The 14,770-nt window shown below is 63.8% G+C and overlaps 4 protein-coding genes across 4 annotated transcripts in view; 2 read left to right on the top strand and 2 right to left on the bottom strand.

The window, feature by feature from the left end:
- The window catches only part of CHLRE_04g230340v5 (uncharacterized protein), an 8,912-nt gene extending 8,002 nt beyond the window's left edge, over positions 1-910 (bottom strand). The window contains exons 1-2 of the mRNA XM_043062097.1: positions 735-910; positions 420-608 (exon numbers count right to left, since the gene is read on the bottom strand). Coding sequence (XP_042925449.1) covers positions 420-608; positions 735-800 — 255 coding nt within the window. The 5' untranslated portion in view covers positions 801-910. The remainder of the gene's footprint in view (positions 1-419; positions 609-734) is intronic.
- A 130-nt stretch (positions 911-1,040) lies between these two features.
- On the top strand, positions 1,041-3,836 carry CHLRE_04g230242v5 (uncharacterized protein). The gene is made up of 8 exons (XM_001692306.2): positions 1,041-1,181; positions 1,329-1,386; positions 1,652-1,795; positions 1,955-2,072; positions 2,255-2,362; positions 2,626-2,672; positions 2,842-2,925; positions 3,352-3,836. Exons 1-8 carry the CDS (start codon positions 1,102-1,104, stop codon positions 3,460-3,462), a joined length of 750 nt encoding a protein of 249 aa, XP_001692358.2. The 5' UTR covers positions 1,041-1,101; the 3' UTR covers positions 3,463-3,836.
- Positions 3,837-3,843: 7 nt separating this feature from the next.
- CHLRE_04g230144v5 (uncharacterized protein) lies at positions 3,844-10,520 on the bottom strand. The gene is made up of 14 exons (XM_043062096.1): positions 10,118-10,520; positions 9,945-10,032; positions 9,813-9,878; positions 9,648-9,683; positions 9,487-9,530; positions 9,068-9,280; positions 8,586-8,658; positions 8,270-8,356; positions 7,806-7,967; positions 7,456-7,582; positions 6,961-7,091; positions 6,293-6,475; positions 5,780-5,955; positions 3,844-5,502 (listed from the first exon to the last, which is right to left on the bottom strand). Exons 1-14 carry the CDS (start codon positions 10,168-10,170, stop codon positions 4,860-4,862), a joined length of 2,082 nt encoding a protein of 693 aa, XP_042925448.1. The 5' UTR covers positions 10,171-10,520; the 3' UTR covers positions 3,844-4,859.
- Positions 10,521-11,650: 1,130 nt separating this feature from the next.
- CHLRE_04g230046v5 (uncharacterized protein) lies at positions 11,651-14,766 on the top strand. Its single transcript, XM_043062095.1, has 4 exons — positions 11,651-11,892; positions 12,083-12,244; positions 13,170-13,383; positions 13,795-14,766. Exons 1-4 carry the CDS (start codon positions 11,761-11,763, stop codon positions 14,391-14,393), a joined length of 1,107 nt encoding a protein of 368 aa, XP_042925447.1. The 5' UTR covers positions 11,651-11,760; the 3' UTR covers positions 14,394-14,766.
- The last annotated feature ends 4 nt before the right edge of the window (positions 14,767-14,770 follow it).

The following is a 14,770-nucleotide window of genomic DNA, read 5'->3' as shown; positions in this document are numbered from 1 at the left end:
GGGCAGGCAGGCAGGCAGGGTGGAGGCAGCCTTGGGGCCGCGGCGGATCGCGGAGAGTGTATATCACCACCCCGCGGGCTTGAGCCCTCCAGTCGCGCCCGCCGTTCCCGCCCTCATCCCTCAACCCTCACGCCCCGCTAGCGGTCAGCAATCACTCCGGGGCACGCCAGGGGCCACGCCGCAGCAGCAGCCCAACAGGGCCCCAAGCCATCCGACCGGCGCCACCCCTCGGCCTCCTGGCCCTCCCTCCCCCTCCTCCGCGCCTCTGCCTGTTTCCCCCCCCCCCGTTCCGTCAAGCATCAACCACGCTCTCCTCCTCGCTCTATTGCATTGGGTTTGGTTTAGTTTGGGCTGGTATCTACACACCCACACACACACCCACACACACACAAGCACACACACATACGCTCCCGGCGCACCTGCATCATGGCGGTGCGGATGCGGGGGTCCCGCGCGTCCCCCACCAGGCCCGCCACGTAGCCTCCAATGGCGGCCACCGCCTCCGAGGAGACGGCGCCGGCCTTCAGCGACACATCGGGAACCAGCGATTGCAGGGCGCCCCTGGCGTCCTCCAGGCTCGTCACGTAGGCGACGACATAGGGGTCGACCTGCGCGCATGCACAAGCCCGTGAGCTTGTGAGATAACGCTTAGATGGATCGTCTGGAGTGCATATGCGCCTGGGAGCGAGGCCCCGCTCGACCCGACCGCGGCATGCGTGCCTGCTAGTCCCTACCTTCTGGCCCCGCTCTCGGCATACACGCGTCGCCTCAGACACAATGCGTTTCAGGTTGTCGTCCATTGCCGCGGGCGACGCGCGGCAACACCGGTCCGCCTTTGTTCTTTCTCCAGCTAGGTGCTCTTGAAGTAACTTTCTTCGTTATACAGTATTTATAGATGTTGGATGCTTTGTCAATTATAAGTGCGCGAAACGGAGTAGCGCGAATGCCTTCGATGTCGCCTTTTGCCTTCATCCGGTGCAGCTCGTAGAGCGCGTTCCCTTAGCACACATTACTTGCAATTCACCAAAGCAACGTCAACACATATCTTGATAGAACTAGGCCCTACCCAAGCGGCCCACACCCAATTCGTGGCATTCCAGCATGGACGGGAGCCCGCAAGGGACATCGGAGGCTAGCACAAGCTCAAAACCACTAGAAGCGGCATGGAAGGAGTTCGGGAGGTACGCGCCAGGGGCTCGGGGGTCGCTGAAGCAGGGTTTGTGCCCGGCCGCAGCGACACGCCGCTGGCCTGCGCTTGTAAGCTCGCGCCACAGCGTGCCCCCACGGCGTGCCCCCTCGGTTGCTAAATCCGGTTGCTTAACTCGCAGAGATAATCCCGCTGGCAAGGCGCTATTTAAGTTGTACAACAAAGACGCGGCAAAGCAGGTGCGGGCAGGCACGCGTTGCGACGCGGTGTGTGTGGGGGGCCTCAACCGGTGCCTTTCCATCTGCCGGCATGTGGGACCGCCACTGCTGCCGCATGACGCGCGCCCCCATTCCAGAAGCGCAATGTGGGGCTATGTCTGCAGCTCATGCGGGCTGCTGGCGGCTAGCAACTGCGCTTCTGGCTGCCCTGTCCACAATGAAGTGCCCACAATGAAGTGTCCACAATGAAGTGCCCACACCAACCACCACCCCGTGACTCATGCAGATCGGGAACGCCTACAACAGCAAGAACAAGGCGGTGCATGAAAAGAAGCTCGCGACGGGCTGGTCGCCGCTGCCCGTGGCGGAGCCGCCCAAGCCCAAGCTGGAAAAGCCGGTGGTGGCGGTGCCCAGGTTCCCAAAGCGCATGGTGAGGCCGTGGGTGTGACATTCATGATTATCAAGGAGGGGGCAGGCACGTGCAGCTGGCAGCCGCGCACCTGCAGCCTATGCCATATTGCCATTGGGGGAGGACAACGGCAACTCGGCGACGTGTGCGGCCCTCCCCTGGTGTCCTGTTCGCCGGCAGGACTACGAGTCATCGCGGGCGCAGTACATCCCGCGGCGGCGGCATGTGGACGTCATTCGCGCCGAGATAGACGCCGAGTACGAGCGCATGCGGACTGCGCCGCAGCCGCCGCCCAGCCGTGAGTTTGGAGCGGGCTGTGTGTGGGCGCGCGGCGTGCGGCATGCCCGCACATGTCCAGGCGGCGCGTTCGCCTGGCACAGGCAATGTGGCTTGCCGCTGTGTATTTTTCACCGCTGTTGAGACTCAAATGTTCATTCAAAAACACACCCATGCTGCGGTATCGGTGCCGTACGTACACAGGCGCGGTGTTGGACGACAAGGAGAAGACGCGGCTGGCGGATCTGATGCGCTTCCGGGGCAAGGTGCCGGCCGTGACGCCGGAGCAGGTGGCGGCGCAGGCGCGCGCGGGTGAGTCGGGGCGCTGCTGGAGGCGGTGATGGCGGTGGTGTGGCGGTGATGGTGGTGGCGGTGGTGGTAAGGGTACATTGCGTGTGGAGACATGGGATGGCCGATGGCGGGTTGCAGGCTAGTGCTGTGTGGCAGAGAGCTCAGGACATGCCAGACCTATTCGGTGCAATTCGATACGGTATGCCGCTTGACATCCCCTGCCACACGGCCTAATCCTGGCCTGCTACCCCGCCGCCTGCTACCCCGCTCCACACCGCCTGCAGCCCCCAAGAAGAGCGAGCAGCAGCAGCTGGAGGAAATGTTTGAGCAGGTAGGCATGCAGCGGGTGACACGGCCGCGGCCGCGGCACCGAGTCCCGGTGAATGCCTTCACCCGCAATGCGCCCCTAATGTACCAGGCCGCAGAGGAGAATGCCTCTTGTGTTTCAGCCCACGCACTCATGGCACCACATTGCGATATTGCCGTGTCGTATTTTGTAGATTGTGGGCGAGATCGAGGAGCGCCGCGCATTCCTGCGCGACCTGGAGGCGGCGGGTCGGCTCAAGCTGGAGACTGTGCACATGGTGGGCGGCAGAGGCGGCGGAGGCGGCGCGGGGGGCCTTGGGGCGCGGGCGGCGGGGGTGGGGGTGGGGGGGGGGGGTCGGGGCGGGGGCTTCAGGGCGCAGGCGGGGGCGTCAGAGTTGTACATGGCGACTGGCGGCAGGCCCGGGTGGAGGGACGGGACGTCGGGCAGGAGAAGCAGGTGTTGATTGTAGCCGAATCCAGGGAAAAAGCTCAGCCCAGAAGTTTGCTGTGCCAGCGTACAGTGTGAGCAGCCTGCACGTGACATGTCCGACAGCCCAAAGACCATGATATTCAAATCCATGTCCCACCGCCACTGCACCCGGCGTCACGGCCCCAGCCCTTTGAACGCACGGTCGTGCGCCCCCTCCTCACAAGTCACAACCTCTGACCACAACGCCCTTCCCTCCCTCCCGTCCTCCTTCCAGGTGCGGTCTGAGATCCAGCAACGGGTGGCGGACCTGCAGCGGGTGGACGCACTGCTGCAGCAGTACACGGCGGGGGCGGGGGCGGGGAGCGGGGCGTCGCCGAGCCATTGAGGGGGAGCTAGGGGTGGTGGAGTCTGTCGTGAGCCTGTGGAGGAGGGAGTTGCGAGAGTCTGTGATGAGTGGTAGTGGGCACGGCAATTGAGCTCGCGGGGGCAGGAGCCGGCATAGCGAGGAGGTGTGTGGTGAATCCTCAGGGTTTGATGCTACCGTAATCAGGGTCATCAACAGGCAGCTGCCTGGCAATATTGGGCCCCTGGATCACTGGATGCCGTGTGCGAGAACGTGGTTAGGGCCCTTCTCGCCAGCGGCGGCGGCCTACCCCTGCAAGATGCAAAGCCCTGAGTCATGACAGCCTCAATCAGCTGATACTGTGAGGGTCTGAGGGTTTTGAGCAGCTTGGCTGAAGCGTGCATAGGGTATTGTGGTACTGGTAATGCTTGGGAGTTACAATCGCGTACCCTTGGCCGCCTGTGGCCGCACGCTCTGCAGCATGCATGTCGGTCAACCCCCATGCACGCGCGCGAGCGAGTCGCACTGATCTAATCTGCACTAATCGGAACATACATAGTATCACAGCGATGGCATGCAGGCACCCAACACGGTGCTCAAGCCAGCAATCAAGGAGGTCATCTGAGAGGGCCGCGTGCTAGGTAATCACAGGGCTCGGCTGCATGCTATCAGGCGTTGTCGTAATACGGTACGTGTTCCACTGTCGAGGTCCCGGGCGCACAAACACCTGGCCGCATTAAGCAACCCCTACTCTGCTCTCGCGTCGCCTGCCGAACGCTTCCAGAGCAACTGGAAATGGGATCGTCCGTCATCTAACATAATCAGTAGTACGGTACGTGACGAGTCCCAAAGGCCAAGCACCCGCAAGCATCCATACCTAGGGCTCCACCTGCTTACGGGGCCGCTCCCGGTCCGCCTCACCGCTGAAACAAGCTCTTCACACTCGCACAAGAATTGTAATGACGAAACGGGACCAAGCAATGACCTACAAAAAGCTATACACCAAAGCAAGACGGTCCGCGTGTCCGTTTCTACCGCAACGCCGCATGCGCACTCTGCCGTTTCATGTACATAACCCCCCGGCAGACGGAAAAGCGCGACACAAACATGCTGCCAGCCGCGCGCACCTGTAGCCTCCTTGGAGCATGCAAGCCGCTCAGACCGCAGCCCCGGTACGCCACGAGTCTCAACTCCCCAGCCGCTGGCCAGCTCACGGCAAGCGGCCCTCCTGCGGCCTCCGCCCTCCCGCTCAGTGCTGCACCAGCGCAGCCTTTGCCGGGGGCATACGCAGCGCCCCCGACAACAGCCGAGCCCCTGAGCCCCCCGTCGCCTTCAACCACCCGTTGCCACTTCCCTTCGCCGCTTCACTCTGAAACTCACGCGCCAAAACGCCTCATGCTCACGACGCAAACGCCTCATTGCTCGAGACGCAAAAGGCCTCACGACACCAGCGCCTCGGTGCGAATGTAGGCCTTCACATCCGAGCGGCCGTTCGCCACCGGGCTCGAGCTGCGGTGGAAGCCGTTGCCGTTGGCCACCACCCCGCTCGCCTTGCCGTTCCTCACGTGGCCGCCGTTGGCTGCCGCCGCCTTCCCGCCCTTCCCGCTGCCCGCCTTGCCGGTGCTCATCTGCACCTCCACCTCTGCAGTGATGGCGCCGCCGTGGTGAACCCCGTTCGCGGCCGCAACCACCACCGGCGCCGACACGGCCGCCGCCGCGGGCTCCACATGCGCCACGCCGTTGCCATTGGCACTGCCGTTGCCCGACGACTCCTTCCGCGCGCGCTTGGCCTGTGGCGAGGCCGGCCCGCTGCCCGCCGCCTGCTGCTGCTGCTGCTGACCCGACGCTGACGCCACGTGGCCGTGCTTGCGCCCGTCCTTCTCCTGCACCTCCTTGCCGCCCTTGCCGCCCACGGTCGCCACGGCCTTCTTGCCGCCGCCGGCGCGGTAGGAGTAGGGGTCAAAGGTGCCGTTCGCCAGGCCTGCCACGGTGGCGGCGGCGGCCGCGGCCTCGCCGAAGTGGCGGCGGATGTGGTCCTTGAGCGACGCCTCCATGTGAGCCTTGAGCGCGGTGTTGCCGTGGCTGCGCGGGGGCGGGGGACGGAGAAGGGGGCGGGTGAGGAGGCCAGTGGCGGTGATTGTCGCAGTGTCGTGCGATGTATGCATGATGACTGCTCAGCGCTCACCACCATACGCATCGACTCGCGGCGTGACACACGCTTCCCAACGACCACCCCGGGCGCCGCTTTCCGACAGGCACCCAAAACCCACCACCACAACATCCAACACACCACGCCTCACCAGTCATTATCAAACCCGCCACAACCAACCCATCCCCTAACCCCCCTAACCGAACTCACCGCAGGTTGCACAGCGTGGCCAGCTCGTCCAGCTGCTCCAGCGCCCAGTCCAGGTCCTCGCGCGAGTGCGCGGCGGAGATGCAGATGCGGCTGCGCGTCAGCAGCAGCGGAGTGGCGGGGAAGCCCACGATCACCATGGCCATGCGCCGCTGCAGCAGCTCGCGAGACAGCGCCACCTGCGCACCGGGGCATCGCACAGCGCACGGGCGCAGGGGCGAGAAAAGGGTTGACGACGAGGATGAAGGCTATCGTCAACACGGTGTTTGCACGTCATGGCCGTTTGTTGATTTGCCTTCCTCGCGCCCGGGACTTCTGCCCGCCCTCCCGCCCTCCTCTGCTCCTTCTATCCCTCCCTCCGCTCCTCCCTTCCTCCGCTCCTCCCTCCCTCTGCCCCTTCCCCATCCTCCTTCATCCGTCCTTCCGCTCCTCCTCCCCGCTCCTCCTCCCGCTCCTCCCTCCCTCCTCACACCGGCCCCCACGCCGCCGCTCCTCCCGCCGCTTCCCCCTCCTCACCATCTTGGCTGGGCTGTAGGTCATGATGGGCATGACCGGCGAGTCCCAGCTGCCCAGCGCGTCCAGCCCCATCTCCAGCAGCCGCGCGCGCGTGTAGTTGGCGTTGTCGTGCAGCTGCTGCACCTTGGCCGCGCCGCGCCCCGTGCCGTCCAGCCCCATCACCACCTGCAGAGCCGCCGTCACCTGCGCGTGTCCGCGTGCGTTTGTGTGCACGCGTGTGTATGTTCAAGAGCACAAAAAGCATTTGGGCATGTGTGTGTGTATGTGGGCGCGTGTGTTAAAGAGCACAAGGAAAACGTTGCGCAAAGACAGTGTATGCGATGCAGCAAAGCGACGGTTTACGGATGTTACCTGAAGTTACCTCGCATACCTGCTGCGGTGAGCCGCCGGGCGCGTGTGTGTGTTTGCAAAGCACACGGGACGACCCAGCAGTGCGGTGTCCGCACAACCCCACAGCCCCAGGCCCTCCTCAGCCCTCAGCCCAGCGGCATCCTGCTCCTCCCCCTCTCGCTGCCCTTCCTTTCGCAGCCGCGCCCATCGCCTCATTCGGTAGCCTGGTGCCGGCACACCCTGCTCCTGCCCCTGCCGGGATGCGCCCTCTGCAGCGCTCTCCTCTTCGTCCTCTTCCCCCTGCAGCCGCAATACACACCCACCCCCGCCCGCCCCACCTGCTTGACGCAGCCGGGCGCCATGGCGCAAGCGTACAGGTGCGCGGGCGAGTGGCGGCGCAGGAAGTCGATGACGGGCTTCTTGCCGGCGATGTAGCCGCCGCACGAGCCAAACGACTTGGTGAACGTGCCTGCTCGGCGGTGTTCGTGTTTTGGTGTCAGTAACAGGTGCGTGGCGGCGAGGACCGGAGTCCATAACCACTGGCAAGTTGTCGATCCTTTCCAGCGCAATAAGCGCTTGCGTGCTTCCTCCTGACCCCCCTCGCATCCGAGAGTTCCCCTGCTGTGACTGGCCCGCCCCCATCACCACCGCTCCTAACCCCCCCCCATCTCAACCGCTGCCCTCCTCCTCCTCCTCCTCCTCCTCCTCCTCCTCCTCCTCCTCCTCCTCCTCCTCCCCCTTCTCCTCCCCCTTCTCCTCCTCCTCCCCCACCGCCTCCTCCTCCGCCCCCCACCGCCTCCTCCTCCTCCTCCTCCGCCCCCCCCCGCACCCACCCATCATGATGTCGATGTCGCGCGGGTCCACGCCCCAGTGCTCGCAGCAGCCGCGCCCCGTGCCGCCCAGCGCGCCGATGGAGTGCGCCTCATCCAGGTAGATGTAGGCCCGGTGGCGCTTGGACACCTGGCGTGTGGGGGTCGGTGGTGATGGGGTTTACATCGTGGGGTTACATTCTTAAGGTCTACACACATGAATTAATTGACTCGCTCCTCTCCCCCTCCGCCACATTCGCACCCCCCCTCCTCGCAACTCCTCTTCCAATCCCTCCGTTTCCTCCTCCATCCTCCCTCATCACCCCCAACCCCCCCCCCCCACTCCCCCCCCCCGCCCCCAACATCCGGCTCACCGCCACCACGTCCTTGAGGTTGCATGCTTCTCCCTCCATGCTGTACACGCCCTCCACAATCACCAGCACCTTCTTCCACGGCCGGTGGCTGCGCGGCTGGCCGTCCGCAATGGACTGCCGCAGCAGCGCATCCAGGTGCTTGGCGTCGTTGTGACGGAACACCTGTATGTGCGTGTGCGTGTGGGTTTGTGTGTGTGTGTGTTTGTGTGTGTTTATGTGTGTGTGTGTGTGTTTGTGACAAGAGTGCGAGGAGGGTGCCAGGAGTGTAAGGAGCGAGGAGCGCAGCAGAAAGCCCCGCCATAGACGTCACGGCGGTTGGCAAGCCCCCGCGCCCAGTCACTCCCTCCGCGCCACCTTCATGCCTTTGGGCCATTCTTACAATACCTTCAACCGCTTCCGTCTTGCATAGCCGTGCACGGCCAACCCCACTAATACCCCCGCAACGCCGCAGGGCCGCGGCTCACCTTGATCTTGGCGCCGCTCTGCCGCGCGCCCGCCACAATGGACGAGTGGTTCAGCGAGTCGGACAGGATGAGGCAGCCCTTGCCCACCTGTGCCATGTGATGCGGTGTTGTGGTGGTGCGTGGCGTGTTGGAAGCGAAGGCACACGGCGTGTGCATGTGTATTGCAGCACGTGGCTGCGAGCCTATGCCCATCCACCCACCCACCCGCCCTGCCCGCCCCGAGCTGGACCCAGCTGCACCCAGATGGCCCCAACACGCCACTTCCCCTCTCCCAGGTGGCGCCAAGCACACCTCCACCCCCGCAAGCACCACCCACCAGCGCGGGGATGGTGGAGGAGTTGGTGGCGAAGCCCATGCCGTACGTGATGGCAGCCTCCACGTTCAGGTACCTGGGTGCCGTGTTGGTGGTGTTTGTGTGGGCATGGGAAAACGTGTCCGACACATGTCCCATCAGCGGCTGGCACCCCTGAGGCCGCCCAAGAATTCACCACCTGCCCAAGCTCCGTCGCATGCACGACCTCTTTTCTCTCCCAACCCACCGCGGGTCCTCCGCCTCCTTGCAAACCCAACGCAGCCCCTTTCCCAAACACCAGCTACCACCGGCCGCAATGCCTGTCCCCGTCAACTCCTCCTTCAGACACCTTCCCGCCCTCTTCTGCAAACAACTGCACGACACGCCACGCCGGGACCCGTTGTCTCACTCCAACCTCCCTTCCAATCCCCCTTTAGTTTGGGCTGGTATTTACAACCCCCTGCCAACCCCCCTCCCTGCACGCCACACGCGCCCGCCACACTCACTGTGCCACCAGGTCCTCCAGCTCCGTGTGCGCCACGGTGGTGCCGCCAAGCACGCGCGGGCTGCAGCCGCTCACGCCCAGCTGACCAATGGTGTCAACGACTTGGGGGGTGCAGTAGGGGTCGGAGGCGGCAAAGCCCAGGTAGTTGTAGGAAGCCAGGTTCAGGCAGCGGGTGCTGGTGCCGGTGTTCACAATCTCCGCAACATCCTGGCCGCTGCGCGGGGTTGGAAGAATTAGGGTTTGGGTTGGCGGTAGCGTGGAGGGACGTGGAGGAGCTAGCAAGAGGGACTGGGTAGTGCCCGGGATGGGAGTGGGTAAGCCAGTAGAGTGGGACACAGCCCATCGTGCGGGGTCTAGGTGCACGATGGTACACCTGGATCCGGGTCGCCAAGGGTTTCTAATACCTTTCCCGTCACTCACGAAGGCTCCTTGATGCGCTTGCGGTCCATCACGTCAAACCAGGCCTGCAGCACAAGGAGAAACCATGTATGCGATTACAGACGTTCGGGGGTGCGCCTAGTGCGGACTTGGGAAGGTAGCGCCCACCGGTGGAAGGCAAGGGAACACGTTTAACAACTTACGTCGGGTGCACTGCTGATGGGCCGGTTCCAGCAGTCCTGCGTTTACGTTTGTTTCAAAGTCGAGATTACACACATGGTGATAGAAACACGCCGCCCCGCAGCTGTGCGCGTCACCTCCACTGTTCTAGTAAGCTGATTCGCTGGCCCTGAACGCCAATTGCTCACCACAATGCGTCCATACATACGACGGAGGTAGAAGTCCTCAGTAGGGTCACGGATATGCGCATAGCCCTGCGAACAGCGCGGCGGGTTAGCTTCCGACCTGCTCGAGCGACCGATGTGCGCAGCAGCACGCACCTCCTTGCCCTTCTTTCGCTGACCAAACGGATTTAGAAGCCAGCATACAAAATCTCGCAGTCGACCGAACAGCATACAGCATGACAGCCTGCAGGGACGAACGGCGCGGCGTCAAGTTTGAAGTCGACCGTCAAATGCCGCGCCCCCTTCTTCTATGTTTGTCAGGAACTCACACGAATAGCGTGTCTGCAATGACCAAGAATGGGGGCTGCACGAAGTCCTCCATCGTGCCTTGCGAGCGCCCGCAGGGGGGCGCGTCACAGAATTGTTTGGACTTATCGGCCTATCTCGAACGCTTTAGTACACCTCTTTATGTATGTCAGCAGCGTAAGTTATAATATATCGTGTGCTCACCAAGTATTGCAAGAGTGTTTGGGCGGGCACTATTGAGCCAGGTCCATGCAGGCACGATGGGCGCAGTCAACTCGGCTGCCCGCCGCCTTCTCGGCGTAATGGCTGCATAGCGACACGCAATATCTATTGTTTCAGCATCGTTGTGCGACCAAAAACCGATCGGCACACAATTTTGATTTTCGTGTGACTTCTTGGTTGTCAGAGCTTAGCTCTTCCAGGGCGTATAACTTGCAACTTGGTTAGAAATGTTAAACGCAGAAATGTTCCGGTGCTGGTGAGCACGTCTTGGACTGGAACGCACCACACGCTGCCTCCTCGTGGTCAAATGCTCAGATAGTGTGGTGTAGCTCTGTGGCTGCACTGATGATACGTTCGTCAATGATGATGACGTCTGCTGCAATTGACACTGCATCGACCCTCGTGCTGGTGCCCGTAAGCCCGAGTCGCGGCCGCTTTCACACGTGTTCACTTTTGGCAAAACGGGCCTACGGGGGCTTGCTGCTGAGCAGCATCGCGCTCTTTAGAGGTGGACATTTGTGTGGAAGGCCCGTCCTGTGGGAGTCCCGATGGCAGCGGGCCGCAGGGTGGCCACACGCTTGGAGGTGGAGATCCGTAAGGCAGCACCCGCAGTCTTTGGTGGCGTACCTGGCTGCTCGTGGTGCTCATGGGGAGGGGAACAGCGGCGGCAGGAGCAGACGCCAGTGCGCCCGTCGCCACTCCCGCTGTCAGGGTTCCGTGTGTGCATGCCGGCGGGCATGCCTGACCCATGTGACTTCCGGCGGCACTCGCGGCGGCGGCGCCAGCACCGCCGCCCGCTCATCTCAGATGACGTCTGCCCGCTGCTACCGCTTGACGCAAGATTGCGCTGCAGCGCTGTGCCTCTGTCAGTCTTGGCATACTGCTGCGCGTTACGGCACGCACATCGCCGTCCTCGCTGCCGCCATCAACCGCTGCCACCAGCTAGCGTTGGCAGTAGCACGGGCAGCAATGGGAGCCAATCAGGCAGCACTGGCGATGGCAGTAGCACCACCAGCGCAGTGGGCAGTAGCACCGGAAGTAACAGCTATGCCGCCAGCGTTCAAGGTCGGCGGAATGGGCGGCTGGGTCGGTGGCTCGCCGCTGCACCAGCAGCTGCTGCCGCTGTTGTTGCGCCCCCAGCCCCAACAGCCGCCGGCGTCGCTCGAGCTGTCTCGTGACACAGCACCATGTTGCCAGGTCGGACTGGAGGGTCAGGAGGGAGGCGACTGCCGTCGTGGGAATGAAGCAGGGTGGGCTCACAGGCGCGATTCGCTCATAGCCGGAGCGCGTATCAGCCGCGCGCGACTTTTCGCTTCAATTACACAAGTTGTAATGCCTTGAGCATGATGCTGTTTAATGCCACACTACTGTAGTGCCGAAGCGTAGAAGCGGCCGCGCGTTGCGAGAACCCCAAACTTCGCACGCGCTGGAACGCTCTCCAGCCATGCAAACGGAATTACAGCTGTCAGCCAAAGTTAATATTTGCGACCGGCCCAGGGCGTGGGCTCGGCAAGATAGGCCCGGCGGACATGCTCTGCTGGCACCGGCGGTTGCAGCGCCATGTGGACCTCTCCAGGTAGAGTAAAAGCTACCGGGTCTTACTATCTGTGCTTGGCTTCAAGTACTGATGAGCAGAGGCTTCGGGGTGTGCATACGTACGCCTGCCAGAGGCTTCGGGGCCCAGCGGACGGTGTTGTTCGCACCTATTGCCTCGGCTGCTTCCCATGGGCATCGGTGAACTTAAAAATGTTGATGCTGTGGAGCAGGTGTGCTCTGGAGGCAGCTTCGGCAGCAACACCGGCAGCAGCGGCACCGGCAGCGGGGCAGGAGGCGGTGGCCGCGGCGGCCGCAGGTTCCTCCCCAGAGGTCTCCCCGACGACGACCGAGGGGGTGGGTCCGGTGCAGGAGGCGGCCCGTCTTCTCGGCAGGTAAGCCGTGGCTCACGCGTGCCGTCAGTGGTTCTGTGGGGCGCGTGGTATTGTGTGTGGTGCAGCTGCTGCCTTCACGCCACCGGCGGCGTGTTTGAATCAAGCAAGGAAGGAGGCAGGGCGGGGTGTGCGCTGTGCTAGCTGTGCACAGGCACCAGCGGCGGCGGGATGTTCAACAGCTCCTTGATTGGGAGCGAGCGAGCGAGGCTGCTGGTGCTTGATTGGGTGATGTATGACGGACCGATAGCACGGGAGGCGCTCGGGCACGCACCCACTTGCTCCGTCCCCTGTGATGCCCCCTCCTAAAACACCCGTCTCGCCACGGCCTCTTTAGCACTTCCCACGCACACCTACCGTTCTCACCTACGTACGCCGCCCCGCCCAACGCACCCTACTGTTACCCATCCACGCACGCGCTCGCTCTACCGAGCACCCACCCGCGGCGCGCGCCCAGTGCTGAGCCCCCACACAGCAGCAGCACGGGCCTGGGCGGCGGCTGGGCGGCAGCTGGGCGGGCCTGGGCAGAGCCTGGACAAGGGCTGGGCAGGAGCCACATACCAATGGGTTACCAGGAAGTTACCATTGTATCAAAGTTTACCGATGTTTTACCGATCAGCCAACCCATACCAGCCAATCCTGACCGATGCTAACCGACGCTGACCATCAGTTTATCAGGGTGACCGCCCGGTAACCGCCCCCATACCGATCGGTTTAATAGGGGCTGGAACGGTAGGGGCACTAACGTAGCCGCCCGCCCACCATTACCCACCATCACCCACCATCACCCACCATCACCCACCATCACCCACCATCACCCACCATCACCACCATCACCCACCATCACCCACCATCACCCACCATCACCCACCCGCCTACTACGTACCGCCTACCCCATGTATGCATGTATGCACCTGCCCCCGCACAGGTTGCATGGGAGGTGTTGCTGGGTCTGCTGGCTTGGGCGGGCGGCGGGTTGGCGGTCGGCTCAGTGGCCGGATGGCTGGCTGTGGTGTGGGCCGCGGTGCTGTACGTGCTGGAGCCGCCATCAACTGCTGTGATACTGTCGTCGTCGGGCGCTTTTGGGTGCGGGCCCTGGAGCCCCGTGTGGCGTTCTGTGGGAGCGCTGTTCATGACGCTAGGTGCGTGCTTCCCGTGGCTTGGCCTTGAGGTGCGTGGCTACGGCGGCTGGGGGGGTAAAGCGGCGGGGGGCGGCCGGGAGAGTGCAGCAGCTGTGGGAGGGGGAGGAGGAGGAGGAGGGGGAGGAGGAGGGGGAGGAGGAGGAGGAGGGGGAGGGGGAGGGGGAGGAGGAGGAGGAGGGCGAGGAGGAGGAGGAGGGGGAGGAGGCGGAGGTGGAGGAGGAGGAGGAGGAGGACGAGGAGGAGGAGGAGGGGGAAATGAGGCGGCGGCATGTGAAAGCACCGTTTGGGAGGCCGTGTGTGAGTGCTGCGACGCGGTGGGAGCGTGTTGGAATGAGTGTTGGCATCGTGCCAGCGTGCATTTGTTGGTGTTCACTGGATACATGTCTTTGACCAGTGTTGGGATCATTGTAGCAGAGCAACGGGGCTGGGACAAGATAGTGATTGAGAAGGGTGTGCGCTGGCTTCGCAACCGGCGGCGACGCGGCGGCGGCGACGGCGACGGCGGCGGCGGTGGGGGCGGTGCTGGTGGTGGTGACGGTAGTGACCTGCGTGGTGAAACAAGGCCAGCAGTCGCCGCTGCTGACGACCGCCTCACCGCCGCCGCCCCCGCCGCTGGCGCCGCCGCACCTGCATCCATGCCGCCACCAGCAGCAGCAGCTGCAGGGCAGGCGGCGGCGGCGGCGGCGGCCGCACCGCCGCCCTCGCCCCCGCCAGCTGCTATGCATAATGCGCAGGGGGTGCCAACCAGCAGTGCTGCAGCGGCAGCGGCGGCGGCGGCGGCGGCTGAGGAGGAGGAGGAGCGCCTGTGCCGCATGTACCGTACGTGTATGCGGCTGGGCATGGTGCTGGCTACTACCGCGGTGTTGGTTGCGGGCGCGGTGGGGGCTGGGGAGCTGACAGACGTGTGCTTCGAGGCGGCGGTGGCGAGGCCCAATCGGCTAGCCAGGCAGGCCAAGTGGGAGGCGAGGCGGGCGGAGCGCGCGGCGCGTCATCGTGGGGCGGGTGCGTGATGAATTCAGTGTATGTGTGTGGGGGGGGGATGTGTGTGTGTGGGGGGGGGGGGGGTAACGTTGAACCAATCTCGTAAGGAAACAGTCGCGCGGCAAGGAGAACACCATGCAGGTTGCGTGTGAGGCCCTTGAGGGCGTGCGGCCGCGGCGGTGGGGCATGGTCTGGGGCGCCCAGCCTGCCCTAGCCCTAGCCCGTTGCAAAGTGCAGGGGCCGGGGGCCGCGGTGCATTGATGCAAAGGTGAAGGCCTCTACCGTATGCAGTATGCGCCCCTCGTATATAGCTGAGGCTTTTTGGCCTATGGTGACAACTTTCCTGCTTCATCAGGAGCCCTGAAACGGTTTCAAGAAGCGTCAAGGGTTGCCTGAAGCAAGCCTG

Source organism: Chlamydomonas reinhardtii, chromosome 4 (genome assembly GCF_000002595.2).
Source record: "Chlamydomonas reinhardtii strain CC-503 cw92 mt+ chromosome 4, whole genome shotgun sequence".
NCBI classification, from domain to species: domain Eukaryota; kingdom Viridiplantae; phylum Chlorophyta; class Chlorophyceae; order Chlamydomonadales; family Chlamydomonadaceae; genus Chlamydomonas; species Chlamydomonas reinhardtii.
The sequence above is the reverse complement of the archived record's forward strand: the minus strand, read 5'-3'. Positions and strand labels throughout refer to the sequence as shown.